The sequence below is a fragment of the Gossypium hirsutum genome, chromosome D05 (assembly GCF_007990345.1).
Source record: "Gossypium hirsutum isolate 1008001.06 chromosome D05, Gossypium_hirsutum_v2.1, whole genome shotgun sequence".
Lineage (NCBI taxonomy): Eukaryota > Viridiplantae > Streptophyta > Magnoliopsida > Malvales > Malvaceae > Gossypium > Gossypium hirsutum.
Window position 1 is genome coordinate 22,623,834 of NC_053441.1, and position 22,814 is coordinate 22,646,647.

General features: G+C 33.2%; 3 protein-coding genes across 4 annotated transcripts; 1 reads left to right on the top strand and 2 right to left on the bottom strand.

Moving 5' to 3' along the window:
- Positions 1–291: 291 nt before the first annotated feature.
- Positions 292–7,102, bottom strand: LOC107914140 (probable methyltransferase PMT24). The gene is made up of 11 exons (XM_041094342.1): positions 6,646–7,102; positions 6,044–6,187; positions 5,225–5,435; positions 3,483–4,620; positions 3,251–3,400; positions 2,113–2,383; positions 1,911–2,021; positions 1,630–1,804; positions 1,144–1,413; positions 782–976; positions 292–689 (listed from the first exon to the last, which is right to left on the bottom strand). The coding sequence occupies exons 4-11, from the start codon at positions 4,584–4,586 to the stop codon at positions 464–466; spliced, it is 2,502 nt and encodes an 833-aa protein (XP_040950276.1). The 5' UTR covers positions 4,587–4,620; positions 5,225–5,435; positions 6,044–6,187; positions 6,646–7,102; the 3' UTR covers positions 292–463.
- A 981-nt stretch (positions 7,103–8,083) lies between these two features.
- LOC107915295 (magnesium dechelatase SGRL, chloroplastic-like) lies at positions 8,084–10,450 on the top strand. The gene is made up of 3 exons (XM_016844465.1): positions 8,084–8,206; positions 9,981–10,124; positions 10,253–10,450. Exons 1-3 carry the CDS (start codon positions 8,084–8,086, stop codon positions 10,448–10,450), a joined length of 465 nt encoding a protein of 154 aa, XP_016699954.1.
- A 784-nt stretch (positions 10,451–11,234) lies between these two features.
- On the bottom strand, positions 11,235–18,629 carry LOC107914138 (TOM1-like protein 4). Of its 2 annotated transcripts, none has more exons than XM_016842927.2 (10): positions 18,086–18,629; positions 17,535–17,698; positions 16,105–16,183; positions 15,775–15,873; positions 15,559–15,672; positions 14,990–15,138; positions 14,171–14,252; positions 12,788–12,873; positions 12,522–12,713; positions 11,235–12,071 (listed from the first exon to the last, which is right to left on the bottom strand). In XM_016842927.2, exons 2-10 carry the CDS (start codon positions 17,642–17,644, stop codon positions 11,459–11,461), a joined length of 1,524 nt encoding a protein of 507 aa, XP_016698416.2. In that variant the 5' UTR covers positions 17,645–17,698; positions 18,086–18,629; the 3' UTR covers positions 11,235–11,458. The 2 variants fall into 2 exon arrangements, with proteins under 2 accessions (XP_016698416.2, XP_016698417.2); XM_016842928.2 differs by having other exon boundaries at positions 18,091–18,575.
- Positions 18,630–22,814: the final 4,185 nt, after the last annotated feature.

Genomic DNA, 22,814 nt, shown 5'->3' on the forward strand with positions numbered 1-22,814 from the left:
ATGAGTGTGTTTTTATAAAAAAAATTAGATTGCTCTAAGTTTTTACATTTTGGATTTAATTATTAGTACTAGTTTTAACATTTTTAAACTCATTTTTCAAGTAGACCTCCTAAACTCGGCCCATGAACAAATTTAGTATTTTCGATGTGAAAATTAATATGATCAACAAAATTTATCCCTTTTTCTCTGAAAATGATGTTAAAATGCATAAAACATTTTTGGAAAAAGAAAATCAATCCCTAACAGTAGAAATATCCATGAAGCATGAATTTGATCTCTTATAATCCATACTATCGAAATTATGCATTTTAATTCAATCTGGAAAATTTGGGCCAAAAATTGTAATTGTCATAAGTAGGTATGATTTTGCATTAGCAGAAGGATGACTAGATCTACGGTAAACTATAACATCTCGGATTATATTCTAGGGCCATGGAATGTTACAGCTATGTGAGCATCATGTTCAAACAATAGCAAACTTTATAGGTTCTTCCGTGGGACGCCAAAATGTCTTATGAACACAAAGCAATCCCTCGTTGCCCTTGGAATATATCATTCGGATCTCCCATTGTAGTGATTTAGCCATGCTCTCCACCTCGCTTATTGTTTCAAGATTGTCTCGTAAGATCAGCTTTCCTTCTGGCCTCAGAATCCGATCAACTTCAGCAATTACTGCAACCAACTTGCACCTGTGTCCAGGAAAACGACATCAAATATATTAGCGAAGTAATCTAGGTTGAGAATGACATCAGCAAGAAATATAACAGGGAAGAGAGCAAACCTCTTTTTGATACTAGAGAAGAGATGATCAGCATGAACAACATCATACGTTCTAGGGTATGTATTAAATGACTCACACCAATCATGATACATTCCGAACAAGCCACGTTCATAGATTATTGGAAGTGTATCGGGAGAGTCGATTGGAACTACATTCATAACCCAAACTTTCAGGTCTTTCAGGGCCGCAGCAAACCTGTACACAGAAGCAAACAAGCATATGGGAAGAATAAGCCCCAAGAGAATGTAAACGTAAGTTTACAATTAAGCTGAGCTTTTAGATTTCAGCTAGGGTAGTTTCGGTCTTGATTAGGAAGGGCTAAATGAAATCTGTCATAGCTAGCAAGAGGTCAAACAAAATACCCTCCATAAACGGCTTTCATATCTATGACATTTCTCACAGAAGACCAGTCGATTCCCATCCCACTCAAATAGGACTGGGAGACCACTTTTTTCCAGTGACTGTAGTCTGCAGTAAGATCACTCTGAGCAGCTTTACCATAAACGCCAACCTGAGAATTCAACCAATATGGTGGCTTCTCCAACCGTTCCGGCCACTGTGCAGGCCAAAGGGAACCACGCTTTGTTGAATCTACTGGCACTTTGTGCATGCAGGCCTGAAGGGGTACATCCCTGATGGCATAAACCAGAAAATATTGTCCAATTAAAGCATTGCAAAACATTATTTGTCAAAAAGGTAGGGAGTATTTGAAATGCTCCTTTAATCTAGAGAAGTTTCCAATTGATTATGAACTTTATCTCATAACGTATTTAGGCATAATTTACACTTATAATGAAATTGGACAAATTACTTCCAATCAAGGAAAAATATACTGATGGTAAAATTACCAGGCTGCATTGGGGTCATCAGATTCTTCACAAAGTGGAGGTGCATTTCTAGATCTTTTATTGTAACAATCATTGGAAGTTGGCTTTCGATATATTGCAGCTCCAACATTGTTCAACTTGTCCTTTTTAACAACCACCAGTTCCCAGCACATTGACTTTGTTAGCCGAGACATTTCTGCCATCAGTAACCACAGCTTACAAAATGGAAAGGAGGATAAGTAAAGCTAAACCAAAATATTGCTATCTTCAGAGATATATGACTGGGTTAAAAAGCATTTTACCTTGCCAAATGCCAACATCTTCAGGGCCCTTCCTATAAACTGGTGTAGCAGACCAAACAAAGTAACCACCAGGTCGCAGGACACGGTTGAGCTCTAACAGAAGTTTGCCACCTAATATATGCCTCAAAATGTGTCTCTGTATTAGAAACAATATAACACTATATAACTAAATGACTATAAATATAAGAAAATGAGATCCCACCTTCGACATGCCAGGGTACCCTGCAACGTGCACAGTGCACAAGATCAAAGACAGAACCAGGAAAAGGTAACCTTTTGGTACCCATCACATTTAATATGGCAGGAATTCCCCGTTCAAGTGCAAACTGCACTTGGGCTTCATGCTCATCCTTAGGTGCAAATGACATTGCAAGAACATTTCTTTCGAAAAGATAGCCTCCAAAGCTAGCCACCCCACACCCAACATCCAATACAACACGGGTTCTTTTTCCCCAAGCAATTTCAGGAACAGACTGCATTATTGAAGCAAATATGCATTCAAATTTACATAGTCAGATAATAGTCAGGAAAAAGAATAAAATCCATACAAACTGAATCCTAAAACAGTTAGCTTACATGACTAAAATATTACACAAGTAGAAGAAAGGAGCAAAATAAAAGTTAAAGTAATACATGTATAAAAAGGAGCAGAAACAACGTTAACAAACACTAGCAGTGGATGATGGTTTGAGTATAAGTTTTTGAAGAAAAAAAATAATGTCAATGTCTTGAAATAGCTTCAAGTTCTTTGTGGTGGCACTGGTTACACAATTATAAATAATCAGAGACGTGTAACCAGATAGACTTCTGCTTCATAGATGAAATGACATATCAAAGAGAAAGAAACCCCTAGTAACTAAAAATAGGCTCTAGCCAATTTGCTTATTGGAAAGAATTAAGTTTGTGCTCAAGCACGTCTATGTATGATTGTATACAAGTACACATGTACAGAGTGAGAGTCAGCTTATTAGAATTATGTATATGCATGTCTATACAAGCCGAAGCTTAAGAAATACCTCATTTGGATACCCTGTATATGATTGGCCTTCATATGGTTATTTATGCAGCATTTCTAAATACCAGAACTGTACTGATGCATGGATTTAAGAAGATCATAGACCCGATGATTTTAATCATCTCAATAGTAAACTATCTAGGAAAAAGGAAAGGGAAATTCTTAAAGTTGTTCTTCTCAATTACATGCTGCTTTTTCCTTTGAACGTGTAATAAAAGTAGCTGGTAATCTAATATCAGCAAGCACCAAGGCAAACTAAAAAGAATAATATATCCAGACAGGCTATGTCAGTAGACGGAAAATATATATAACGAAAAGGACTTACCTCTTGAATAAAATCGATATAATGAAGAGCACCATTCACAAACTGAGTTCCACCACCAGGAAAGGTAAGGTATTCACCAGTAACCTTAACCCAATTTTGATGCCCCTTAACCTCTGCAAGCTTGGTGTGGGGGACATTGTAGTACCATATCTGCACCAAGCACCAAAGAAATTTCAATCAAAATAAATACACAAAACAAAAGCACTTGTTCATGTAGTAAATAGGTGCTTACTTTATCTCTACTCTTAGGCCACTTTACCGAGCGCTTGTATCCTTCAGGCAGAGGGACAAGACATGTAGGAGCTTCATCAGGACAGTGTCTCTCACGATGTTCATAGTGCAATGTGCTTGGAAGCTTTCTGATAACTTGCCAATTGTCTAGGCAAGGTATGTAGTCTGGCCCAGCAGTTGACTTACAGAGTTTCCAATGGTGATCATTATTTTTACTGGATGTAGAAGACTGTTGTGATTTCTTCTCATTCTGGGATTCTACTGCTTGAGTAGACCAAGCTCCATTTTGAGTAGTAGTTTCAGTCAAAATTTCTGACTGAGCACCAGCAGGGAGAATCTCATTTGAAGCTTGATTGTTTTCCTTGCTTTCCACAATATTGTGATCAGCACTTAGTTCCAAATGTTCATCTTGATTTTTACCATTCTTCTCCTCGGTCAAATTTGCCTCTTTGCCAACATGTTTTAATTTATCTGCAGTTCCATCTACCCCATAGTTCTTCCCGCTCTCAGCGGACTCAGATCCGTTTTCATCTGAGCTCTCCTCTGATTCAGTGTGCAACTTGTTTTTCATTTCACCACCTTCATTCTCTGCTTCTCCAGTCTCTATATTTGATTCTCTGTCTCTTGAATTTGTCTCCCTATCTTTCCCATCATCTTCATCCACCATTTTTTGTCCACTTTCTGACTCGGTTTTCTCATCAGAACTCTCGTTTGCATGATTTTCTTCCTGGTTTTTCTCAGCTGAATCCTGAGACTCCTTTTCCTCATTATTACTCTCAACCACTAGGTTGTCCAACGAATTATCCTCATTAGTGATCCCCAATTCTTTACTAGACAGACCACTGCCATCTTCTCTTGTTTCAGCCCCGGATAGATCACCTGAGGTATCATCAAATTGCTTAGAATCACTTCTTGACAATGTTTGTTTCACCTCATTTCCGGTCTCCACAGATAAAAATTCTGAATTCTTAACTGGAACAATTGATGAAGACATGAACATCCAAATCCCAACTAAACAAAAAATAACAAACACAACTATAGTAGCTAACGAACAGTAACTCGATGACTTCCTCCCATCTACTCTGGAATACTTTCCGGTAGCCATGCTTCTTTCTATTGGATTTTCTTGCTATATACAGCTGGAAGGGCAATAACAACTAGCAATTAGTATCACAAACTTCTACCAATCCATTCATTTTTCTAAGGAAAACCAATAGCTGAAAATATTAAAGCCAAAACCTCCCGCAGAAGTGACCATTACATGTTGCTATTAAAGCGTTAAACCCTAGAGTAAGTAAAAGCTATTCTTACCAATAAACGAGAAACGTCATAGCCTAGGTAACAATAAATCAGATAAATACTGCATTTTTTTCTGAATACAATCTTTCAAATAAAGATTAAAACTTTATACTCAAAATGAAATCTTTTTTTTTAAAACCCAGTTCCCAGAAGTCCACTAGAATGTGATTTTTAATCTTTAGCCATTAAAAGTTCAACTTACAGAAACCCTGATCAGCAAAAAAAGAAAAAGAAACAGTAACTTAAAAACACCATTAGAAGCACTTCAATTCCACGAAAAAAAAACCATAACCAAGACAATTCCTTAACTGATAAGGAAAGAACTCAGCCACACAACCAAATGATATCTAACTTGAAAACATGAACAACAAAGGAGAATTTTTTTTTTATTTAAAAAAAGAAGAAGAAGAAGAAGAAGCAAGAGTAATATGTTCAAGACTGTACCTTTGGTGAAGGGTTGTTGAAGGGATCTGGGTTTGGAGAAATATAGGTGGTTATGCCAATTTTTTTACTCTCATAATTAAAAAGAGTGGGGATGAATGATAGAGAGGTGAAATGAAGCAGAAGCTGCTACTGACTTGATTTCTTTATGCAAAGCGGAGCAAGTCCATTCCAACGGTATTTGACGGCAGATGATTAGGGCACAATTGGTTCGCTGTATTAGATTAGAGGTGTAATAGAATAGAGCTGTAATAGCAAATCAACTGTTTGGTTGAATGTAATGGAATAGAGGCGTAATAGTAATTTTGTGTTTGGTTGAATGAAATAGAGGTGTAATAGCATAATGGAAAAAATTAAAATGACTAGAATACCCTTAGCATAAATTTATTTTGGTAAATGATTATTGTTATTGTTATTTAAATTTTAATAAGATTATTATTATCAATAATAAATAATTTAATCATATTTAAACATAATTATTATTAAATATATTAAATATATTATAATTAAAATATATAATTTAATAAAATTCTTAATAATTAATATTCTTATATGAATTTACTCAAATAAAAGATAATTTGAAATAATTAATATTAAATATATTTTAATTAAAATATATGATTTAATAAAATTTAAAATAATTATAACTAATAAATTATCTTATATGACTTTGTATAATTTGAGGGAACCAACCAAACAAGTAATGCCCAAGTTAATAAATTGTAGATCCACCTAAACTAGTTGAATTTATACTACAATAATAGGGAATCGGAGACATCTTGTACTTGGAAGAGGATGCAGATACATCTATACCATTTATACCTGACGGAGCCGTCTATACTGCCCGCTACCATAACTTCTGTTTCCATTTGACCCTCTAGTGTCTGGACATCAACTTGTCTGCTCCAAAGCACTATAACGTATATTTCTTAATAAATTTTCATCTGTTGCACCTTATCTCCAAACCTGAAACAAATCTGAAATACTGTAAAATACAATAATGAAGACTAAGTGATTATCAGTAAGAAATTTGGGAATAAAACTCTAACTTAAAGAATGACAAATATTGCAAAAGAGATATGCGTGAGTATTACAAACAATATAAATTCATCAAATTTTGAGTTATCTCCTCCATTAATTAGTTTATTTTTGTCCTCTCCAGCAGCAAAACAAGGATTAAGAGGAAGAGATCGATATGGTGATTACGATTGACTCCAAGCAATTCAATTCTAGTCCATAGGTTTCCCATAAGAGAACGAAACATTATCTCCCCCGAAAGACAGAGACTTGGGAGTTGAGTTGTAGCTTATATTTTTAGAAAAATTTAAAGAAAACCCATCACTAAAAACCCTTCTAAACAAAATTTGATTATTGCAAGAACAGAAACCAAACGAAATTAAACTTGAAAAGAAAAATCTGCTAACCTCAAAGTGTAATGCTGTGATAAAAGAAGCAACTTTGAACACATTTGCAGAGAAAGTGTGAAGGAGATTTTGGGAAGAATTTTCTTTATTTCTATTCGGCCATGGTCGGAATGGCCATTCAAAGCATTCAGCACTGAATCCCTATTACGCATTTGAGGGAACCAACCAAACAAAGGCATTGATATTCTCCCAAGAATAAAGAGGGTGCCAACCAAACGTGGCCTGATTCTTTTAATCTGAAAACCGAAAAGAAACGGGGGGAGCAAATCGGCAGAAAAGAAAAGAAAATAAACTGGGAGCAAATCGGCAGAAAAGAAAAGCAAAGAAACAAGGAAGCAAATCGGATGAAGGTAGAAGGAACAGAAGAGAAACAAAGGGGATCGGGGGAGGGTAAAACAGGGAGGGTTTGCTGAAGCGGTAGCTAATCTGGGCAAAAGAGGGGGAATAGAAATCGGTGGTTTTCACCGATTAGGAAAGTAATGGATTACACGCGTATTAGCAATACATTGAACCAAACGACAGAATAGAGAGGGATTAGGTGGGGCCCACTGATTAGGGTATTGTAGTTGGCTGGATTCTAACGTTACCATGGAAACCGTAACATTTGGAAAAATTAGAAACGATCTTGAATATTGTGTACTCATTACTTGGCAAAATTGACTCATTATGATTTCACATGCACCTGACTCACCTTTGAGAAATTTTGCTATAAAAATTATTAAAGAAGTGGTTTTATAAAATATTTTTTATTACTATTTTTTATAAATTAGATTTTTATAAATAAAAAATAATTACTCTCAAGATAAATATAGTATATTTTAATAAAAAATAAATAATTAAATGGCTGTAATTAATTTTTAAGTTAAAATTATCCAATACAAGTAAGCAATCTCTCACATATCGAATTTCTATTAAAGGTTGAAATATTAATCATGATTTTATATTATTCTTTTTCGATCTAATCTACATTTCATTAGAGATATTTCTTCCTAATTAAAATATAACTATTTTGCCATGTGAAATAATTTATTTTTGTATTTCATTTTTATTTGTTATAATTTGATCCTATCCGAAATAGATAGTTACCTATCCATATCAATCTATTATTTTTTTTATTTATCAATATTTTTTTAAAATTTAAAATTTAAAATTTAAATATATCAAATGATTTAGATTAAATATTTTTAAATATAAAACTATTAATTAATTATATAAAATTTTATCATGTAACAAATTTCAAGTAAATAAGGAAAATTATATGGCATTTTGCTCTTGATTGTAAGTATAGTGTAAAGTCAAGTTATAGACCGAATGTAAATGCTTTAATTCAGGACAGACCGTAACAAGAAGTTTGGCATTTGCATATCCCTCCTCATGGGAAGGAGCTTATTTGGCGTTGTTTGCACTTCTTTCTTCCGATTAAAATTTGGCTTCTGAAATGGGTATTCCCGTTATACAAGTATGTTGGGAGGAGGATGGGAATGAGGACATTGAACATGCCTTGTTGAGCTGCCGTAAGGTGCAAGCTGTTTGGACTACAGCAACAATACCTACGGATGGGGTTACTTTGTCGGATTTCTTGTCGGGATTGCTGACTTAGTCGATCAGTGAGGCTCAGGAGGCTTGTGTTGTTGTGGCAAATGTTTGCAAATGTTTCCAATCATTATGATCACATCATTATTGAGTCGGATTGTGTGTCAATAGTGTATGATGTATTAAATCGATGATGATTCGGAGTTTAACTGTTTAATTTTAAATTCCTTAATGTTGAGTATTTTGTTTCTGCACTTATCCTTTAGTTGGGTGCGTCGATTGACCAATAAGACAACTCATTTGCTTTTTCGGATACCCTTATTACATGCAAATCATATTGAATAGTCTACTTTATCGTCTTCGTTTTTTGATGTTTTGAATGATGATAATTTTTCTGTATCGTCTTATGGGTGTTTGGGTGACTCTGTTGACTTGGGTCTTAATGTTCCTCTCTGTTAATTGTTGATTTAACTGATTAAGTTTATTCGAATATAAGTTTTCTCCAAAAAAAAATAGTAAACAAAGGGAAAAAAAAACATAAACATATATCCATAACGTTACTTTAAAAATATTTACAATAAAATCATCGCATACTAAATATATAAAATGAAAGTTTAATAAAAACATAAACATAAAAGTTGTATTGGTGAAGCTTTTAAAAATAGTCTTCTTCTTTTTCTTCTTTTTTTGTTATATAAATTTTTTATTTTTTATATTAATTTTCTATTTTAAATTTTAAAGTTAGCTCATTTATTTGGTAAAACTTTAGAAGTTTAAACTTTAAATTGGGTAATAAAAGGATTTTAAAGTTTGTAAAAAATAATAATTTTATTTATTAATTAACATTATTCATGTATCGACTAATGCGTAATATTTTAGCCGGTGTAACCTAAATTTATCGGAATAAATCGGTGTAAATGGTACTGGCCAGAATTTATATCGATACAAAAAGGAGAAGTGAATGTTTTACTTTATTACTAAAATAGTGCACACCAACCGATGCAATTGACTGATTGAGACCAATGCGAAACCTGCAACATTGATTTGAAATTGTCAAAAAAAAATTTGTTAGTTGTTAGCTTGAAATTAAATAAAAAAATTCAAATAAAGAGGTAGAGTTTTTTATTATTAAAATAATAAATTATATAAAAAAATAACTATTTTGATGTTTATAATTTCACCTTTTAATGATACAAAGGAATTTTGAGTTTTGATATTATGGTAAAACACTAAACCGGCTGGTTAATAAAAAATTTTAACGGTATTCATGATTTAGATTAAGAAATAACATTAATAATAGTAGTAAAACTATGATAAATTAAAGAAATAAATATTAAATTAACAAATGAATTTTGAATTTTTTATAATGCAAACATGAAAATTAATTTAAAATAAATATAAACATAAAACTTTAATTTTGATTAATTATATAAAAAATTTATTTTAGTTCTATTGTATTCAATTAAAAAAATGTATCAATTTTATTTTCATATTTGATAAATATAACTATTTTTATATTCAATATGTAAATGTTAATAATTTATGAAAACTGAAATCAAAATTCGTCTAGTCTTTGCCAAATTTAAGAGATACAGAGACTACAGCAGCCCAAAAAATTAGTATATTGGTTATCTGTTAACGATACCCTTTCAGCTCTTCTGGGTATACTATAGCCATATTTGTGAATTTATGAGAAAGATGAAATATTCATTCTTAAGCATTGAATAGCTTCAAAGAGCTGTATTGCAAATTACGCTTACTCTGCCACATTGCTCAAACGAATAGCAGTTTTCAATTTCTAGGTTGTAAGGCTCTTGGGTCCTCCGACAAGTTTCCAAGCTTCCAAACTGAAAGTTGTGTTCATGGGAAAGGGACTACCAAATTATTCTGCAGATTTCACAGCCAACTTAACATTCACAATCTCTAATGTCATCAACCTTCATCAGGTACGAATTCCATTAGTTTCTATCTTAGGATTTGAACTTCGCACACTCTTTTTATTTATCTAAAAGCATGATGGTGGTATAAACTGTTACATCTTTCATGGAGTGAGCTATTTGCATTCAGTGCTCAGTTGAAAGGTTGGTATAACAAGGATGATGTGGCTGCTGAGTGGAAGAAAGTGAAAGAGACCACGTTTCTGAACGTGCACTGTAATGTAGGCGGTCCGAATCTCTTGCTGCGGAGTTTAGATAACCACATTTTCTCCGAGGAGCTGCCTTTGCTAAGTTTTCCTCCATTGAATCAGGAAAAGAATAGGACTAAACGATGATTAGGAAATTTAGAAATCGGCTTTGACGTTTTCGACTTGGGAGTCTTAAATTGTCATATTTGTGATCTCAATATGAACTTGCTCCTTCATTTAGCCATTTCATAGACAGATTTTCTTTTTCTTTCGGCATGCTGTGTTTTGACAGTGCTAGCGACATTCTCATGGCAATGTTGTGTTGCAACATAAGCCAGGTACTTAAAGCTGTGCTGCATGGAGATTCAGTCCTTTTCGCAAATCACCTGGAGCTAACGAACGCTGGATGATTAAGCTCGATTATTGAACCAAGGTCTTCTTTTTTTTAATCTCAGATATCGTAGCATTATTTGAAACAACATTATTGGAAAGTACCCTTGTTTATGTTCAACCAAGTTAACTGCAGAAAGTTCCTCTCTCTAACAGCAAAGTGCGGAAGAAGTTCAAAATCCATCTTTCAAGCACTGTTGACCTTCCTTCTTTAATCCGTGACTCGAAACAAGGGGTCCATTTCATTAAAGGATTTTTCTTCCGGTTCTGTTTGTGATTGATTGATTAAGAAATGTAAATGCATATTTTCTTATTCAACTGAGCCCATTCCCTTCACTCACTAACTAATTGGCTATTTTCTTTGCTCCTCTGTAAATCAACAGTAAAGCTATTATCAGATAACTTCGTCTGGACCGGACCATGGACACATCTGCTGTGGAATCTAAAATAATTTAGCAGTAATAAAATGACAAGATGCGCATCAATTTGAAAGTATGAAAATCAAGTGCTTGCTTGCATCAAAATATATGCAAGATCAAACTGAAGAAATGATACACCCAGTATTAATATATGCAAAATACATTGAATATATCCAATAAGCAGCTTCTCACAAACTAAACCAATAACAGCATAGAAAAAGCTTAAGCAATGTATAAACCCGTGTTTATTTAATAACATGAGACCTCACAACCTACTACAAAAACTGATAATCTATAACTGCTCACAAGCTGTACCATCTGGAACCAAACTGACTACTGGAGATGATCAAAATGACCTGTTATTGGGTTTGGATGATGAAGATGACTTGGCTTTGGCAAAATCAACCAGGTCTTTGAAGAGAGCATCTTCTGGTTTTTCTTGTTTGGTTGGGGTCCTTGAGTTAAGGGAAAGATTTTGAGTTTGTCCAACCAAGCCATCATAAGAGGAACCTGATCCGTTACTGGAGTTAGAAGAACCGCCAGGATAATCATGTTGTTCAAAGAACTGCTGTCTCTGATTAAACTTCGAAGGCGGTGGTGGAAGGTTTCCTGCAGCATTGTCCCAGGGTGCTGGCGGCAGCAACTCAGAATCAGCAGATTTGCTCAAGGAAGCCGGTTTGTCGTATATAGGCTGCCCACTGAGCATAGGTGAGGAACCAGAGTCACCTGAAGGGTAAGGAGGTGATGATGTGCGAGTGCGAACAGAATGAGCTGCAGGTTCTCTTGTTTCAGGGGAATTCTCAGATTTGTAGGTATCACCACTAAGGTAATCAACCATGCCGGCATTTGTAGCAACCGGACTTTTTGACGAGGGTGGAGGAGGAAGAAATGGATCAACTCGCCCAGGCTCACTTTTAGGCGCTCTCCTGCCCTGTCCTTGAGAATTATCCCTTGAGGATCTGTAATAAGCGAATACAGGGGTTCATTAAATTTAGATCAAAAGCGAAAATAGCTAGGCAAGAAATAAGTAGTCTTTATGCATGTTTAACAAGACGGGATGCATATAGAGAATAAGTAGACAAGACAACTGCTACACTTTCATCCATAAAATCCAGCTATAACTTCAAGCTTAAGTTCAATTATATAAATAATGGGTTCCTACAATGGAAACAAAAATCCCAATGAAGATCAGGGAATGCAACACATGGACACAAGTTGGTTAATCGCCCATGGTTCATTTCCATGTGCTAAGTAGATGAATTACAACTGGTAAAACTTATTTGGGCCTTTCATGGTTTCAAAGTGCAAGGCTAATCTGGTGGACTAGAAATATTTACAGCAAAACTAGCAGAAAAATGTTTTAAAGCAAACATAGAAGGGAGTGAGGAAGAATAACACAATGGAGTCACCTATGAGATAGCTGAGCAAATTCATCTTCCGACTCATCATCCTCATGGTTAATATTAACATATGGCACAACAGGAGTCTCTGCTACTGCTTCAGTCGGAACAGTATTTCCTTTCAGAATGTCATCATGCCGGCAAAGAACACGTTGCAAGCTGTCATTTAGTGCTAACCCCTGACATAAAAGTTCCTCATCTCTGAAAAAGAAAAATCAATCATCAGCATCATTCTAACAGGAGGAAATCAAATGAAGATACAAGCAGATTCTCACGTGGTACTATTAACAAGAAGCATCACACGCTTTTGGTAAGAACGGCATTGATCAACAAGGTCAACAATGACTTCTTGCTTCACAGCCTGTATAACATCAAAAACAGTGAAGGAGTAATCAGTTGACTTGCATCAGGCTAAAAATAGTTATTAATTTAATCACCTCGCATGCATTAGGATTGTTCAGTTACAAACTATTATCAGAGAAGAATAAGTAATGAAGTTCAGAAACAGAATGATCCTACAGACAGACACAAATATCCAGTGTAAAAAAAGAGGTCAGAACATAAATTGATCAGATTATCTAATAATTTCTGCAATAAACAAAGGGAATCCATTTAAGAGTCTGCAGCAGAGGTGTTACGCATCAACTTAAAACCAATTAGACCCAACTTGAATCTATAGGACCACATGAAAAACCAATACTCAATAGATGTGGTATAACACCACTTACACTCCCCAACACATGTAGCTCAACAAGGTCTTACCCGTGGACAACCTCAATGAAGGTCATAAACCTCAAATGGAGTTAGGCAACAAAACACACCTGGGCTCCAATACGATGTTAATCCAAAACACTAATTGGCAGGCGAAAGGGTCTAACTTGAATACAAGACCATAGGAACCCTATGCTTAAATAGACTTTGGATAACACCACCTAACAAGGGTGTTAGATAACTTGGATTCAATTGAAATTAAGGAATTATTCATCATAATGGAAGGCAGAAAAATAATACGAAGAACCAAACAGGTACTGTTGCCACAGATTTAAGAAAGCACATTGCACAAAGTGCAACAGCAAAAGAAGATTAATGAAGCTAATCGCATATAAACAGATTAAAGCATTGCTTGGTAGAGTGGAATGAAAATTATAAAGATGGAAGATTGAAGGGATAGAAAAATAGAAAACTGGAAAATATAATTTTTCTTTCCATATGTGAGCTTGATAGGAAAGAGGGAAAAATTGGGGGGGGGGGGGATCTTACTTTTTCTTTCTATCCGGTGCTAGGTAGAGTTGAAAAATGGAAGGAAAGAAACTAAAACATTTGAAAAATGCATAATTTTGAACTAACATACACCTCTCTCTCATTTTCTCTCCTCTCATCATTCAAAATTGGAAGGATTAGTTTTTATGCATTAGGATTAGTTCTTCACTACCAAGCACACTCCAAATACATTTTCTTTGCACTTTTCCACTCCCTCCTCCCATCCCTCCACTTTTCCACCCAACCAAGCACACCTTAACTTTTAGAAAAATAACCTTCCCCTGTACTAAAAAAAAAGGTGAAAGCACTATGTTTATCAGCAATCAAACAAGCAGAAAATTAGAACACATAGACCACATGACAAGCATAATGATCCATTTGAAGGGCAACAATTTTACCTCAGGAGTCTTGGGATCCAATGCACTAAGCATTTCCATTAATATTTCTGCTAGTCCAGAAGCATTTTGAATCTCCGGCAAGCTGGAAAAACACGAGTTTCAACTTCAATATCTAGAGGCTATGGTAACAGAAACAATGCAAGTTTATGCAGGAAGTTTACACGTCAGAAGCAAAGGTGGAAGAGAGATGCAGCATAGTAACTTTGCAGTGGATTATTATGGTTTAACCAAGTAGAAAGAGAAAATACACCTTACACTTTATGTCCTAAAATTGGAAATATTACCTTTGAAACAAAGATAAGCTGGTCACAACAATCTATCAGAAGTAAAACCTGAAGTGATCTTTTTTATCATCGCAGTGAGTTAAAATCTAGTAAAATTTCTAACTTCCAATTATCTTGAACAATTTACTTAACAATTAAAGAAGAAAATGTGTTTAAAGAAAGGTTTTCAGAAAATGCCCCGCTTCAGTTTTAGGGTTATTAAAGAAAATAAATTCAAACATTTCATTTATACATATTTGTAGATTTTATATAAAAAATACATATACTGAAATATTCCAAGGAAAATGCAATAGAAATTGTGAGATAATAATGCAAATTATAATGATTATTATTTAGCATAATTTACAATATATATCTAACATAAAAGTAAACATGACAATTTTGCAGACACCCAAAACAAGTCTTCTTCTTTCAATCTAAGGGACTATTCAGTGAAGCAATAGTTCCAAAATCCTCGTCCTGTCAAACATGTTTTAAGTCAAAGACAGCTATCTAATCCACAACCAGAACATAACAGTTTTAGCACATATAATACCTGAGGCCAGAAGCATCAGACTGTAGAGAGGCCTCAATAGCAGCATCCTCGTATGTAGAAGCAGGGTGGTGACTTACTGGATGGGTCTGAGGTGGAGTAAATAATGGTACAGTATTCTCTTCTCTAGGAGGAAATTCAACTCCAGCAGCCTGATAAATACCAAAAAGAAAAAAGAAAAGTTTAAGAAATTATGGATAGATGTGAGTGTGAGTGTTAAGCATAGCAGCCCCTGCAGTCACTAGAACCCTAGGCAAACAAACTTATTTGGTTCAACTCTAGAGAAAAGATAATCTAGGGAAAATGAAAGGTAAAGGAGAAAAGTACGATCCTCCAGTCTTCCATCACATACTAACAAAACTAAACAATAAAAGCAATCGTTTCTCTCAAAACATAATATAGAAGAAATTAAAGTGATGTATTACATGGATCGAAGTGCAGCGACCCTTGAACCTAATGCATTCAGGAATAACAAGAACATACTTCATAATATTTATGCTTGGAAAATTAGAAGCTTATGAAGGGGCAACAAAAGAAGGGAGAGGCACATAGAGGCATGAGAAAACATTTACCTGTAGTTCATTATATGCGGCAAAATATTGAGGATACCTTCCACTAGATCCTCCAAGGGCTTCTTGCCATGTGTCTATCAAAATAAGTATCTTTTCCCTAACATTCAAGTCAGGCTGCACAGAAATCCAGAAGGAAGAATACAAGTATTAAATTCCAGAAAGGGGGAAAACTAACAAGAAAAATCAGGTATCAAAAGTCAGGTGAAGATAACTCACCTTCTTCTTTACTATTTTAACCATTTCACGCAAGATATCGCGCTCAACAATCTGCTGAAAAACATGCTCGCCACAATTTTTGCTGAGAGAATCCAATACCTGAACAAAGATATCAGATATATTGTGTCTGTTACCTCTTTATCATCATGCATTACTAAGAGAAGGGGGGATAGTACCAAGTTAATAGTCACTTGGGAACACATGATTAAAGTAAGTTATCAAAAACTAACTTATAAATGTTATTACACCAATAGAGTAGATTTCAAGTAAAATAATTAAAAGAGATATCTATATGTATGACATATGAACATGGGGAAACATGTAACTCACAAAAAGAGCTAATAGCTGTATTTTTGGATTTTTACTGCCCAGCCGCTTCTTGATGATTTTCAACGCATCCTTAGCCTGCCTGCAATAGAAAAATAAAGAATGTCAATCAAATAAGATAGGATTCCACCATGCATCAGGCAAAGTAAATAAGAGGCTAGGGAGTTATAACAAGGCAGCAATGAACTACACATAAGCACAGGACAACCATGCAACTTTCATAACAGATGGTGCTCCGGGGCTATTGAAACCTTGGAACACAAGAATCATACTTCAAACAATCAAATAGATCCTTCTTCTTATTCAAACATTTTCAACTCTTATTCAGACTTCAAATCCTTCAATGCTTTTCCTAGTAAAAGAGATAAATACAACCCCAGGGAACTACCCAGTTATACAAAACACATATGAAAGACATTGAAGCCAGATAAAGCGATCGCTATATGTTGTACATATACTGATATACATATGTACATGTGTGTATATATGTACATATAATAGAGAAGGGGAGCGTATCCGAGGGAAGAACAATAAGTTAATAGAGACACATAGACATGTATACCAAACAATATACTTCCAACAGAACTCAAGAGTAGCAAGTCTGTAGCATATGGTATTCTACAATATAATATGGAGTCAAGTGTACATTCTAACCAGGATATGTCTTCATATCTCGCTCACAGACATTCCAAAATTTTAACTTACACAGTCAAGCTAAAAGGAATCCAAGGGTAGAGTACAAGCATGCATGTGCATTAAAATTCCTCTTCTTCCTTTGTCAAAGTCACAAAAATCTCTCTTTCACCCCTTACTCATGGCATATAAATCTTGCATAAAATTTCTCTCTACTCTTACAAGACCCACAGGATGCCATACTTGAAAGATCCAAAATTCTTTCCCTTCCACCTTCCCTCCCTTCAACACTCTCTCGGAAAAATCAAGTCAAGACAACTTGCCATTAGCATTATCAGGCCAAGCTCCTCTTGATCAAAGTTGGAAAGCTTAGCTCTTATCTACATCAATGGCAGAGCAAATCAAGATAACCAAGCAATCTCCCTCCAAGCTCTGCCTCTTTCCTTGTTGGAGAACATCTGAACTACATTGAAGTGTCCCGCAAAAGTTCATCGCAATCTCTTCTGATGATATATTATACTAGGCAAAGATGGATGGCATAAAAAATTTGGCCTAAAATAATTTAAATAGTGATTACAATAATCTTGGCAAACAAGGATTGCAAGTTCAAAAATCATTAAAGTATCCGCATTGCAGAATTCATACCACAGTTCGCATAGGTAGAAGTACTTCTGCTTCCAAGTAAACCAAACAAAAATTCGAAAATAACAATTATAGGTACCAGAATGCATCATATAACAGAAATTATGAAAGAAGATAAAAAAAAACGCCGCCAAACATAGAAATAAAAGGAATGATACCCTGGGTCCATGTTTATAATGTCACATAGCTCAATGTTTAGAGCCCAATCCGGACCAATCAACATATCATTGGTTGCCCTCTCAGCACATGCTGCCGCGGTATGAGCCATCTTATCTGCCTCTCTCGTGAAGTAACAAATCCCAGTTTATTGTATAAGCACAGCCTACAAAAAAGTCAATCACAAAACCATTCAATATCATGAATATGAAAATTAAAATTACGAGTTTAACAAAATGAACAGCAGATCAGACGCATTTCTAGGTAAACGCTCATCAAAATCAGCTCTAGACGATGGTCATCAATAAACCCAATTTTGCAATTAAAAGAAACTATAGCTAACTCTCTCTAAGAATAATAACAGTCCGTATAGAACTGTTTTTTTCTTAAAAGTAGATAAAAAGGATACCAAGAATTGAATCCCCAAATTATCCATATATCCTTAAAAGCCACAAATCATAGAAAAACCCAGGACAGTAATAAAAAAACCCAGAAAGGAAATCAACAAATTTGATAGTCGTTGCAATAAAATAGTAAGCTTGAATAACATTACCTTACCCCAAGTGATCAAACCAATAAAACCCACTTCACCCCCAAAAGAAATTGAATAACAAAGAAATCCTTGACGGGTATGGATTGAGGTTTTTGCCTGACTAAACCGACCAAGAAGAAGAAGGAAGAGAGAGAGAGAAATTGGGCTTATAGTAAGCTCAAACTTGTCTGCGTTTTCCGTGGGACGTTGTTGAAGACCTTTCTGCTTTTAATTTTGTTTTGATAAATTTTCTTTGCTTTTTTTTTCTTTTTTCAATTTTGGCTTTGCGTCAGGCACTGGGTAGTCTCTATATGTTGGAATCAAATTGGACTTGTTCTCTTTTTCTTTACTTTAGGGTTTTTTTTTTTTTAATTTCAAATTTGTGGAAAGAAGTAAAAAAGAAAAGAAGAAGGAGACAGTTTCAATGGTTTTTTTAAGTTAAAACCTAAAAAGGATTCCTTGTGACAGGCTGTGATGATGGTTTGGGTGACCAAACCATATGGTTAAATCAAACATATTCCAAGTTTTATGAGAAGAATATCTTATTTGGGTCAACAATTATGAAAAATCAATTAGTTTTGTTTCCCAACAAAATAAATAAATCTAAATATTTCCTATTTTGACTTTTATCTAGGAAATTTCTAGAATCAAAGGCGAGTACAGGTTGGAGAAATTAATAACTCCTTTTTTTAATATATATTATTATTTGATTGGGCATAATTGGAGAGAAGTCAAGCCAACCCAAAATGTTATATTTCGTCCAACTTTCCCATCTTCTTTTTCTTTTGCAGTTTGCACCACATTCTTTATTTCCATGTCATCATTAGAAAATAAAAATTTAATTACAAAATGAACTTCATATGTTTATTGCATTTCGGAATTTCGTTGCTTAAAATCCAGGGTATTCAAAGGCAATTAATTCTAAATTCCTGGTTGTTCAAAAAAGTAGTGGGAAAATGTAGAGTGTTCATACAATAACCTTGTTTTGTTATCATCCAATGACTTTTCTATCTCTATCCAAAGATTTTTAATCCACATCATGACCCCAAGCTACAAAATCAGAAATTAAAACTTCAGCATTTTATTATGTTTCATTTAACACACAAAGCAGTTTTACTTGATTTTGTTTTTTCAAATTAAAATTTTAATTTAATATTTAAGAATGTTTGGATTAAATTATTAAGAATCAATATATGAGTTTGGTAAAAAAATTTAAGCTCATTTCAAACATAGGCTAGACTTAATGTTAGAGATTGACCCGATTAAGCGAGGCAGAAGAAATTGAGAAATTGAACACACAAATTTAACATGGAAAAACTCCTCCAAAGAGGATAAAAAACCACGGGCAAAGATAATTTTACTATAATGGCAAAAGAAACGAAGAGTTCAAAAAAAGATGGAGATAAAAACTAAACCCCGAAAATAAAGAACCCTCAAAACGTAAATACAAAATTCTCTAAATGCGTTATGAGTTCTAATATCTAATGGGTGTATTTTCTAAGGTTGTAAAAGAGTCTATTTATAGGCTAACTTCATATGTCAAATGATAATAAAATAATCTAAACTAATCAGTGTTTGATTGAAACAAATAAATAGAGTTTAACTAAAAGATTATTTCTCAAATTTAACTGAAATAGGAGTTATATTTAACACTTAGAGATCAAACATTCAATGTATGAGTTTGCCTTGTTTTTTATATTGTAAGATAGTATTTTATATTATGTAAAAATTAAATCCATAATAAGATATAATACTACAATGTAAAAAATAAAACGTTGCTTATATTTTACCAATTAATAAAAGAAAAAGATATAAAATTATTGAACATTAAATTAAAGACAGTATAATTTTTATAATAAAAAAATACAGGTGAGCCTTAAATAAGATTGATTTAATTTTACAATAAGTAAAATTGGACCAGTTTTGAGGTTATATTTTAGAATTCAACCTAAGCAGATATAGATTATACATAATGATCTAACCCAAATCCATTTTAACTTTTAACTCATGAGCGTTTCTCTTTCCATGTAACAAAATGCATCAGCTTTATCATGGGGAGCATAGCATAAAACATTCATTCCTGCTCAACATTGTGGTTGAATCTAGCTTTCAAAATAATATTTTGGTTACAATTTACTATAAGCTAAGAGGGTTTAGAGAATAAAAGAAAACGTTTGGTGATTTTGCAAATATAAAGTAGCGAATTCAAGTTTGAAGTATTTGAGTGAAATGAAAGCTTACAAGGGGTAAGAAATAGAATTGTTAATTCTAAGCATGTGTTGTTAATGTAAGACAACGTGGGTTTGAATGTGCTGAAGTGCATCATTTTTTTATTTAAAGATTAAGGAGGAATTATAAGTAATTCTAAGCATTATATCAAAAAATAAAGATTAAGAATTATGATATTATACTCATATAAAAAGAAATAAATCAAAAACTAAAAAAGATTTGTTGAAGCAAAATGTGGTAAAGAAGGCTACAAATGGTTTACAAAAAGGAGTTGAAAATTATTAGGTGAAGTTCGAAGGGAGAATCTAGTGACATTTAGGAAGAATTTAGGTAGGGGACTTTGTGGTAGATTTTTCTATACAAATATGTATGGAACAAGATTGTAAGTTCGTTTAAGTTATAGATTTGGCCTAAGGTTTTAGATGAATGAAAAAAAAATTAGAATTTGACACAACCTAAAATGTAAACAAATTCAAGTCAGATTTATAAATTAAAAAATAACAATTAAAATAAATAATTAAAATGAAAAAAACAGTTAAATAAATTAAAGATCTGAACAATTAAACAAAAACAAGATAGAATAAAGAAGAAAATAGAGAAGATAGATAAAAAAAAAGATGGAGAGTGATGTGTAGAAGTCTTAAAAAGACTTGAAAACCAGATGAATCTATAACCCTTTTCGAACGGCTCTAATTTTCCTTTCAATAAAGAAAACTTGGTAAGAAAAAACTTAAAAATAATCTCACAATTTGAAAAGATTGTTAAAACTCTTATAAAAGAAAACTCAAAGAGAAATTCTTAAAAAGAAAACTCAAAAATAATTTTATTAACTCAAAATAAATAATAAACAAATTGATTGAATTGTGTATAGACTTTTATATAGGCTAGTTAAATACATCTAAATAAAACTCCCAAGTATACTGAAAGTCTAATTAATCTAAACAACAAGTAGTTTTAAACTAAACATTTTTGTTGACATAAAGCTCCTAGATAACTTAAAATACTAAAAAGTTATCTAAAATTCGAAATAAATAAATAATAAAATAATAAAATTCGAACCCAATCTGATTTAAACTCGAATAAAAGGTCTGAAGCTCATAAATTTAGTAATAATCCCATTCAAAAATTCTGCTCGAGCAATATTCACTAAAACGGTCATAACTTGAGTTTAATTTTACAATTTTTGTGCAAGCACATCTTCCTTAATGGAGTGATTAATTTGAGGACAGTTGGTGAAATATGCAAAGTATAACAAAATGCAAGGACTTGGTAAGTTTTTATTCATATTTTTGTGCAAAATTTGGGTAGTTTGTATGAAATGGATGGGAGTTTCTTATACGGACATTGCCGTTGCATTTACGTTTTGAGTTGATAGGTTGAGATTTTCTTCAAATGATGTTTTGCTGGGAAAAAAAAAAGTGTAACATAAAGATGGTAATGTCTTCTATTTACATTCAATTGTTGGTGGCCTATCGAGCATGTGAAAGCTTGACGTTCGCATGGTTCATATTCAGACCCAAAGAGCGCATAAATCCAATCAAGGCCCAATATTAAGTAGCGGAGTCTCGTAACGTAGCCATCAATTGAAACCCAAAGATGTCCTCCGAAAGGCAAAGAGTAAGAAGCTGATGACCCAATGATAAATTTAGCAACATTTTGGAAAAGAATAGGGTATATAGTTTATGAGTGTTATATATATATATGGGTACTCGATTTTTACAATTATTTTCAATATCTTACATGTAATTAATAAAAAATATATTTTTTAATATCTGAAAGTAATAATATCAAATTTTTAGTTTTTAAATTTGAGTTTCAGAATTACTTAGATAAAAGTTCATAATTAACTAATAATAATAGGAATTTACTTTCATCGAATCAATACCAAAACTCGAAAAAAGAATATCAATCATTAATCTATATTTAACAAATTAAATAAATTAATATTAACAATTAACTTATATCAAATTAACCCTAAAACCCGAATTAAACATTAACAAATTAACATTATTATCTTTGGCTACTAAAATGCATAACTTTTTTCAAATATATGTATCACATTGAACCAAAAAAATCTAAGTACCATATTAGAGAAAAAGTGTCAAAACATGATATATGGTATATTAAGTGGAAAATCATTCCATACGCAGCTTGTGGAGTTTTTTAGATTCCACAACCGGGTTGAAGGTATAACAAGTGTCTTATGGAATATAACAAACAATAAACATTTTTAATTATATAATTAGATGGGGCACTTGCCATATTTTCAACCATGTTAGTGGAGTATAAAAACTCCATAAGTTATGTATCAAATAATTACCCACATATATAAGCTTATATATGTGGGTAATTATTTCATACAATGATAGTCAATTTTTTTAATTCCACAAACAGAGTTGTTCTATTTATTTAGTTTTTATCATTTTAAATATCAATTAATAAAACATTAGTTGTGTGGTAAATTAAAAGTTTTACTAATGCAATTGAGGTGGGTTTAAATCCTACCGTTTTCATAATTTTA